This window comes from Haemaphysalis longicornis, unplaced genomic scaffold, assembly GCF_048455015.1.
Source record: "Haemaphysalis longicornis isolate Haplotype H1 unplaced genomic scaffold, Haemaphysalis longicornis Haplotype H1 scaffold_6, whole genome shotgun sequence".
Classification (NCBI taxonomy): Eukaryota; Metazoa; Arthropoda; class Arachnida; order Ixodida; family Ixodidae; genus Haemaphysalis; species Haemaphysalis longicornis.
Window position 1 is genome coordinate 57,159,953 of NW_027526407.1, and position 9,875 is coordinate 57,169,827.

The 9,875-nt window shown below is 49.0% G+C and overlaps 1 protein-coding gene across 2 annotated transcripts in view; it reads left to right on the plus strand.

The window, feature by feature from the left end:
* Jing (AE binding protein 2 jing) overlaps positions 1-9,875 on the plus strand; it is a 159,045-nt gene that overhangs the window by 113,737 nt on the left and 35,433 nt on the right. For both annotated transcript variants that reach the window (XM_077674427.1, XM_077674428.1), the window contains exon 4: positions 4,766-4,934. In XM_077674427.1, the coding sequence (XP_077530553.1) occupies positions 4,766-4,934 (169 nt within the window). The remainder of the gene's footprint in view (positions 1-4,765; positions 4,935-9,875) is intronic.

Genomic DNA, 9,875 nt, shown 5'->3' on the forward strand with positions numbered 1-9,875 from the left:
GCTGTCAGAAAAGGAAAAGTTTTGTCTTTTCACGACAAGCTCGCAATTTCAAATGCCGCCTCCGCCGGCGAAAAACAAGAACGTCGCCGCCCCGTACAGTACGCCAGCTCGCACCCTATCAGCAATTTTAAGTGCGGTAAAGAGCATAACGTTCTGGAAAAGGCGTCCTTTCGGCATAAGTTTGGTCCTTGAAACGGGTTAAGGCACTGAAAAGTGTCAAAAGGTAAATGTCATACTTAAATTACGTATGTGGATACGGGGCTATAGGCCACCTCGCTTCTTTGTAGCGGCGTATAGTGCCTAGGTTCGTGCGAAATCTCTTGTAGTTTTCTTGTTTTCTCAAATCTACCTGCTACATTCACCTTCTGGTGCTTAGACCTGCCGCGGGGGCTCAGTGGCTAAGGCGTTGCGCTGCTGAGCACGAGGACGCGGGTTCGATTCCCGGCCGCGGCGGCCGCTTTTCTGATGGGGGCGAAAAGCAAAAACGCCCGTGTGTACCGAGATTTCGGCGCACGTTAAAGATCCCCAGGTGGTCAAAATTAACCCGGAGCCCTCCACTACGGCGCGCCTCATCGCCTGCGTTGCAATCAATCAATCAATCAATCAATCAATCAATCAATCAATCAATCAATCAATCAATCAATCAATCAATCAATCAATCAATCAATCAATCAATCAATCAACCAATCAGCAGGTGCAAATCACGCAGTTTTTCACTGGGAAAAAAATCCTTGAAGGCTGAGTTTACCGTCACTGATTATGTCTAGCATTTTGGTTTCGTTTCTGCTTCATTCATGCCAGCCTTAACCCGAAACTTGCGTGTAACGAAAACCTGCACGTAACGAAAAATTGCGAACTTTTGTCAAGTTCTTTATATCCAAGTTTCACTGTAGCTCACTCCACCGCCGGTCTTCGTCTTGTCTGAGAAACGCGAGGGAGTACGGTTCGTTGGCACTCTGGGAAGTAAGTAGCGCCGGAGTATAAGTGAGAACGTGAGCTAGATAATGGCACTTTCTTTCTTAACGTGCGTTCCGCTTCCTTGCTGCGTTTTATGGCCGGATTCTGGGAAACGACTGTGTACAGTTCCGTCCTGGTTGAGGTCTGGTCTCTTCACGCGTCAGTGGGCAACGAGGTCGCTGGGAATAACGGTGAATCGCTGTAGTTACGCTGTCTGGAGCGGAACTAAGCCACTAAGCTGCTTCGTAGAATTAGCGTCGAGCACATATACGGCGAACAGTATAGTATTAAAGGGACAGACAACCGGTTTTTGTGGAGTACCTACGCTCTCTTATCGCAAATGGAGTGGCGTCACTTGAAACTCCTTGAACGGAAACGGTTGTCCAAATAGAGCTGCAGTACGTTTAAAGGCGTAATTTTTAGATCTGCCAGCCGTACGTATGCTGCCAAAACGAATACCGACATCCAGGGCAGTGAGCCGTGCGACAACATACGTTTAAACGTGCTTTTTACTGTACCTGAGATGGAAATGTGTACTTAAAAACTTGTTCCCAGCTAAAACAATGCATGTTTCCTATAGGAAAGATGCGTTCAAAACCGCAGTTTTGAATCGCGCATTGAAACCGATGTAGCTGATAGTATAAAAATTAAATTTTACTCGATTCTAAGCACCCCATTTTTTCGCAATCGTGATGTCCAAAGTGAGGGGCGTGCTTAGATTCGAAAAACCTAATTAGATTCGAAAAAAACGGGTGTACAGTCCGCTAAAGTGTTTACAACAACAAACAAGCGGGTGCGAGTCCATGCACAGAGCGGCAGCGTACGATAGTCACCGGTGCATCTTCGCCGGCTGATAATCGACGCTGGCGAGGATGCCCTTCTGCACTCAGCTGCTCCGGCGCATGCGCACTACCTCGCTGATAACCCGCGCAGCATCGTGAGCCGCTCTGTGCATAGGCTGGCACCCACTTCTTTGTTGTTGGTAACACTTTTGAGGACTGTACATCAAGCAATTTGTAATTGAAAACTTGATGAATGACTTGGCCACAACGTCAACTTGGACCCGCTTCCACGCTTCTGAAATCCACCTTGTGATGGTTGCTTAAAAAAGGTAGTGCTTAGATTCGCATGCGAACTGTTTTTTTCCGAAGGTGCTTAGAATCGCAAAAATGCGGTATTTCGGCCAATTTATTTAGAAATTTTGTGTGGTTACCCCACAGGAGCTTGACAAGCTCACTTCAGCGTCCCTTTAAGATACGAAACGGCGAGGCGGCGTCCGCTGTGCGCATGCGCTGTGGTCGCCGTGTCCTTCTTTTCCTTGACCATGAAGCAAAATGCAAGTTTGGTTCACTTACAAGACTTGTTTGTCCCGGATAACACTGATACCAATTTGTTCGCAAACTACCAACAAATATCGAAATATTCAGGAAAATACACGAAGCAGTACTCCCCAGCCATTTTTTCGGCGACGTTTCTATGACGTCTCAAAGTTTTATTTTTTACTTATATTTATTTATTCATCAATGCGAAGCATCTCATGCTCGGGGCTGTGTCCCTCCCTCCCCTCGTTGTCGTTGTCCGACGTCCGCACTCTACTGCGCATGCGCGTCTCTTCAGCCCCGTCAGCGTTTGGGCTGACGTCAGCGCAGTCCACTATAAAAAGAAATTAGTTAGGCGGCGCCCGGTTTCGATCTCGCGACTCTCTGGCCGCAACGGGAAGTACGTGGCGCTCTTCCCACTACGCCAAAATGATGTAACTTTTTTATTTATTTATTTATTTATTTATTTTTTATTTATTTATTCTGCTGGCTAACTCTTTGGCCCTGGCGGGAGGGTCATCACACAAGCAATGATCAACAATATTAATCCAAAAAAAGGATCAGAGTGGACTACCCTAGCACAATGGGCAGACATAATGCCAGAAGAAAAATAGGAAATAGAATTATCGTCAACACTCAGCGGCGTAAGACCATAAGCTTCTTAAATTGCAAAACACGAAACGCATGAACCACAACACAATAAGCCAACAAATACAACGGAAGTAAAAGAACATCACAAAATAACCACAGAATAGGAAGCACTCCAACACAACTGCGGTTTCTACAGATCACCAAAGAAGCGTTCCGATTCTTCCGAAAAATTGTTTGGTATTGACAACGTTTCGTGGCAAGTTATTCCATTCAATCACCGTTCTTGGAAAGAAAGTATACTTATGTGGATGAGTCTTTGCAAAAAGGCCGTGTCTAGAGTGCCGTCCGACGGTATTATAAGCACTCCACTATATCGACGTCCATTGGCGTTTTGTGGCAAAATTGCCGCGTCTGGCAGTACATCGCTCTAGATAACGTAAATATAGGCAACCTAACATAACATAACAAAAGATAACCTAATGCACACACAAAAAAATTTAAAACACCAAAACTAACGTAAGGCATAAAAATTACGCTTCAATTAAATAATGGAAAAAAATTCCCCGCATTTCTCCGAGGGGAAGAATGTGAAAGTGCGAATGCACGAGTTGAATTTGCGCGGTTCGGTAATGTTCGCGAAAGAGAGATCACACACACACACACACAAATACAAAGAAAGAAAGATGCATTTATTCACAGACACCTATTTGTGTTGTCGTTGTACTTGATTGCTAGAGCGGATCTCAGCTTTGAAATTTCGTGTCAGTACTCCTTTAAGCGGGTGCATTAGCCCTTCTCACGCCCGATTCCTGGCCAATCCCCCACGTGGGTATGTGCCATGTCAGCGGCCAGGCAGCGCGCGCCCATCTCCATCCCCGTTGCTAGGGAAGACGAGGAGCGCGCGCACCCGCAGCTGTTGCTATGCGGACTACGGCGGCGGACGATTCAGGCTCGCTTAAGAAGTGCATTCGCACTTAAAAAAAACCGAGGCAACAGCTGGTCTCGAACCACCGACTTTGGGATCCGTTGCTAGCCTAGTGTTAAATATTCGAATGTCGTTGGACGGCACTCTAGCCATGCCTGCAACGATCAGCTAGAGTGCCGTCGGACGCCACTCTAGACACTGCGTTGCAAAAATAGGGGTTAGGGCGTGTGCAGCAGTGTGCCTTGTTTTTCGTGCCTTCGTTTATGCGATTGGCGGCGGCCAACGGAAGCCACGGACAAGAGCGTCTACTTTCTGTTTGATTGTATTACTTCTATGCTAACGTGCAGATAATACACTGATAAGTTTTTTTTTTCATGCTGGCCGCTATTGCGTCTCTCTTGCCTATATTCCGTCACACTGTAGCCGAAATTTGAAAGTATTTCAATGTTTCTCGCTGTCTTTCGGCTAACAAAATGCCTCTCGTGACTGAACTATAGACCTAAGGGTGTTATTAAATGCTAGTTGTTTCATACTGAGCCGTATTGTATTTTGTCCTTCTGGTCCCTTATGATGAACTCGAATTGCACACTATGCGGTCACAAACGCAAAGTTGACATATACACTGCAGTGACATTTTAAAAATGTCTAAAAGACCAGGTAAGCGAGCTTTTTTAAAGTAGGATACGAACCCAGAACTCTGCAGAGAAAGAAGCAAAAGGTAGCTTAGCTTAAGCTTACACATTCAGATCACAGATCACAGGGTTGACCCCTAGATTAAAAACGACATGCTGTTTACTTTATTCGTTAACTGTGGTGACTTTTCCAATTAGGCTTAACAAGTCAGCAAGACAGAAATGCAAATTCTGCCCTTAAAACAGCTGCAGTGTCGACGTATTTACGCGTTCATGCGTAGAGGAGACTGCGGTGCATGAATTTTAAATGCTCCCGCTTCATTTTGTGTCCTGCTGTGCAGGTGTTCGAGAGGCGCTCGTGCTCCCGGCAGTGGCTGGAACGCCACGTGACCCTGAGCCACTGCGGCTCGAAGCCGTTCGCCTGCATCGTAGCCGGCTGCGGACAGCGCTTCGGATCCCAGGGGGCGCTGCAGAGGCACGTCAACGCGCACTTTGAGAGGTCGCTCAACGGTGAGTCCATAATCTCGTTAGTCAGTATACAAAGTTTCTTTGTTCTTTTTTCATATTTGCGGCAACTGTGACTGACGAGTTGAACAGCTATACTTGTTCGTTAGAAGCCTAGTAAAAGGCGCTGCTACAACCGCTAGTTTCAACGTAACGGACAAGTATCCATTTGGATTCTTGTTCTTGTTTATATTGTCGACGGCTGTAGCGTGCGGGTGAAGTAGTTATGCAGGCAGGAGCTAGTGCATGTGAGCACTAGCCACCACTTGCATGCAGGGTGTCGTCAGTCTGTTTCTTAGATTCCTAAGCGTTCTTGCTCGTATTGGTGATGACCTTTTTTTTTACGGTGCAACTATGGCTTTTTATCCGTTTCCATGCGCAAATAGAGATGAAATCGGCATCAGATTACAGTAGCGCTTCATGGAGAGTTTCATAACATGAGAAGCGCTAGAGCATTACTGAATCTGTTTTTTTTTTTTTATTGGGCGCGTAGAGATAAGCGCCCCGAAACACGGTGTGGATCCTTTCCGTCGAGATTGCTATCGCTCTGCCCCCCACCCCCCGGTTGCCTCTTCAGCAGCAGGGAATGTACAGCCGTGCCTTCCGGAATAATTCCGTGAAGCAATCTCGCATAGTCGCTGTCATAAGGCGCGTCGATACTGATCTGTGGCGGAAAGAAGCGGGCGTCTGTTTAACCCGCCCGCGGCGATCATAACGCGCCCAAGGACGTAGGGGCAGAAAATTGGCGTCGTTAGAGGTGTCTCTCAAGCGCCATTAGATGGGCTTTGCCGATAGCGTCTTCAGTGCGCACACACTAGTGCCGAAGGGCGTGTCGTTTACGGAGGCGCGAACACATGGCCTGAGGCCTCACGTCGTCAGCACTCGCCGGTCGTTGAAAATGATGCTCTTGGTGCGTTCTGCCCGGTTTGTGGAGCCAATACCGCTTGTTTGGAGTCCCTCTTGAAGGAGTCCCGCCGCGGTGGTTCAGTGGCTAAGGCGTTGCGCTGCTGAGCACGAGGTCGCGGGTTCGATTCCCGGCCGCGGCGGCCGCTTTTCTGATGGAGGCGAAAAGCAAAAACGCCCGTCTGTACGAGATATCGGCGCACGTCAAAGACCCCCAGGTGGTCAAAATTAATCCGGAGCCCTCCACTACGGCGCGCCTCATCGCCAGCGTTGCGTCGGCGCGTTAACCCTACAATCAATCGATCTTTTGAAGCAGAGACTTTTGCTCTACTGAAACCCGAAAATTTTGGTTTGTCGGTCCGCCTGCCACTTGATTCAACTGCGCGGCAACAAAAACAACAATATAAAAAAATCCCGGGCCATCATCACTAACGTGAAGCCTGGGGAGGGGCGAAGCATGGAGTCCACAAGTGTATTCTTGGCGCATTGGCGTTTTTGCCAACGGAGATTAAACCGCTGGAAGGTAGAGCTACACAACTTTGCTGTAAAAGTCTCTTGTCTTTGAAGCACGAAGCTCTCTAGCGCGAGGCGTAACCGAGTGTCCCGGCGCTTTTTTTAGTACGCGTTACGAAGCGCTCCAGCGCGAGCCGTAAACGAGTTTCCAGGTGTTTTAGTACCGTGACTACATGAGACGACGATTACGACGACGACGACAGGAGACGCCGACAGCCCCAGCCCCTACGGGGCTTCGCCCCTTAAAAAATGTGGTAGAATTATTTAACGCGAAGTATACATAGGCAAGACTTTCCCAAACTACTAAACCGGCGACCGTGGCTTATTCATATCTGCGTTATCCGGCGCAAAGGGGACCTGGGGAGTATTTGAGGCGATTAGCTATTACATAACCGCGAGCTATTTTAATTAGAAATACACGTTGGATTGTTTCCACGATAGAGCAAATTAGAGAAAAAAAAAACGCGCTAAAATGGTATCGAATGGGGGCGAAGTAAAAGCAAACGCCAAAGCATAAAGGTGTCGGCTTGAGCTATTCCAAACGCGGCAAGAATAAGAGGCTGGAACAGTTGGTACGTCAGCAGTGCGTTCCGGGCACGCGTACAGTGGTGATCTCGCTAAGGGTGAACACGGGAGCGCGTGTTCACCCTTCAGCCTACCGTGCCCATCGCGAACCATCACGCATGCGCTGTGCGTGCCGAGCGAGACTATGCTTTCAGCGCGCACACTGCGTCATCGGAGCGTATGCGCGTCGTCTGCTATGTTTATCGCGCGTGCAGCGGTGGAGCCATCAGCCATTGTATGAAGGAGTGGAAACTAGAATCCACATGAAAAATGTTTCCGCTTGAGCGGTAATTCGTTCGTTGGCTCCAATACAATTGTTTCGGCACAGCAGCGTAACTCGCCCACTTGTTTCAAACAGACTAAATCAAAAGGTCACGCAGATTTTAACAGCACTTTATTTTTGCAAGTGCTTACAAAAAGTCATTTAAAGGGGCCCTGAAAGGCATTTTGAGCACACTAAATGAACTAGCGCAACCGTTAGATTGGGTCGTCAACGTCCTCTGTGCCAAGTATTACTCTTTTACGCGCAGCGGAAAGCTCACACTTTTGTTGCAAAGTTTGTCGTTTTTTTCTCACCCTTTCCTTCGTGTTTTTGGACGCCGCCATCTTCACATGTCTACATCATCGATTCCCAGATGTCCGTCATGAGCTAGACATCCTGCTATTGGGCGGCTTTTTTAACCAACTTCCGGCAAAGAGATCAGTCGTCTGCTCAGCGTCGGCTCGCCGGCTGATCTGCCAGCAGAGTGCCGGAGTGCTTGGGCATTTTACGACAAACGAAACAAGTGTAAAAGAAACGCTTAACCGTTTGTATTGAATGCAACACGGCCATAACACGACATGGATATTCTGTTACCTGAGTACGTTCCATAAAGCGTTGAAGCCCCGTGGCACTTCTTTCGTGCAATCGCAGAGAACGCCCTGAGCCGAAGGCCCGGGTTTGACGCATACATTTTATTCACCTTCAAAACAATCCAAAGATGCGTTTCTAACGAACACAACGTCACAACATGCGTTGAAAGTCTGAACCACGATTGACAGAGGATGGGTTGCCTCCTGCCCGTCGTAAATTCGGTACTCACCTCGCGCGCGCTTTGCGGGGACGAACAGCAAGTCACTTAAACCTGGCGCCCAAGCCGAGATGGCTTTTAGCCACGCACACTGCACATACCCCATGCGAGGTTGAGTCGTACGCCGCTCGAGAAAGATAATCCAGACCATGGGAAGCACTATCCACCCGCAGAAGCACAACGTCGCATTTCATCGCGAAACAAAGGCGTCCACAACACACACACCATCGCCTCCTGTAATGCCAAACGCATCTCGCACTTCCCAATGGGAGTGAATGGTACGCCTGCAGTGCCCACATGTCGCGAGGTGGGGCCCCGAGCTGAACCGGAATCGCGGAACCGTAACTGACTTCTAGAGCGGTTTGTGCCTTGTTGCCAAGGCAACCGATGTTTGAGATTGTCATAGAAATGGCGCTCGGTCCAGCGCTAGAAAGCTCAGAGCCGCGGAGGAGCATGTTTTGCCAACGTTGCCGCTCTCCACCACGCGTCGCCCCAAGCTAAACTGGTCACATGATTGAAGCGTTTTGTGCACGGGTTCTGTATTGGTTTAATATGACTTTTTCACATGCCGCCGGCAGGAATTACCACCACGGCAAAATAAGACCCGGCACCAGCGGGGCCACATCTGATACGGCGCTTTTTGGATAAACAGTGCGCGGTGCATCAAGGGAACGAGCGCACGACCCTCCCCGTGCGGCTGCGAGTTCGCCGCCGATAAAAAGTCATGTGCCGCCAGCAACGTACACCGCGAAAGGGCAAGGCCAGGCCGCCGCATACATGCGGCCAAATTTTTCGTTCGCTTTTCCAGCCTTGATCGGAGTGCGGGATTCATGGTGTCAACAAAGCTTGCCCGTAGCAGACGACAGTCTGGGCAGCGCAATAGCGGAAGTACGTCACCGCTGCGGAGCGCAGCATCATGGGAGGCAAGGCTCGCGCACCGTCAACAGCGGAGAGTAAGTCGAAAGGAGGAGGAAACGCGGAGCGACGATAATGCGCGGTTTTTGATTTACAATTTCTCAACTAATACTCATCGCTTTAATAAAATTCTTGCTGGAGAATATTGAAAATACATTGCTTTATTTGGGTACATGTACATCCATGCATCGGCGGAAGGTATTTCAGGACCCCTTTAAATGCACATGGAAGCACACAATTCAAGGCTTCGAAGGTGGTTCACTCAAAGTGGGCGCAGGCGCTACGACCTTAATTCAATATACGGGAGAAAGCTATCATCGTTTACCTATTGATATTTGGGCGTTTTCATGCAAGAATCCAGTAGTCGCGGATCAAAGCAAGGTACCATTAGCAGACGAGACGCAACATAGCAGACGACGAGCAGACGCTCCGATGACGCGATGCGCGCGCTGAAAGCAATATATCGCTCGGCCCGCACAGCGCATGCGTGATGGTTCGCGCTGGGCTCGCTAGGCTGCTCTGATAGTACCGGCGGCCACGCGCTCCCGTGTTCACCCTTAGCGAGATCACCACTGTACTTAGGTCGCCGCACCATCGAACCGGTACGGAAGTCACAAACGCCACCGGTTAAAGCTGCAGTATTTTTTTTTTTTTTTTCACGTCGTGGTGTCAGCGTGGATCGTGCGCGAAAGCAGTTCACACTCCGCGCCAATAAACGCTCAGTTCTGGGCTGCAAGGTCCGCTTGACTTTTGCGCCGACGTACTACCAAGGATCGCCGTTATTTTTCATGAACTCGCTTGCGACGCGTACACGTGGTTGTGCTAAGCCGCGCAAGCCGTGTTTCACGCCGTGGGTTCTAGCCGGGAACTGCTGGCGTGTAAACACGACACATATGACGGCTGTTAAAAATAAAACGTTGTTTATAACACGCGCGTATACCACCGTCGTTAACGTCGGTTTCTGTTTGCCGCTAATGTCGTT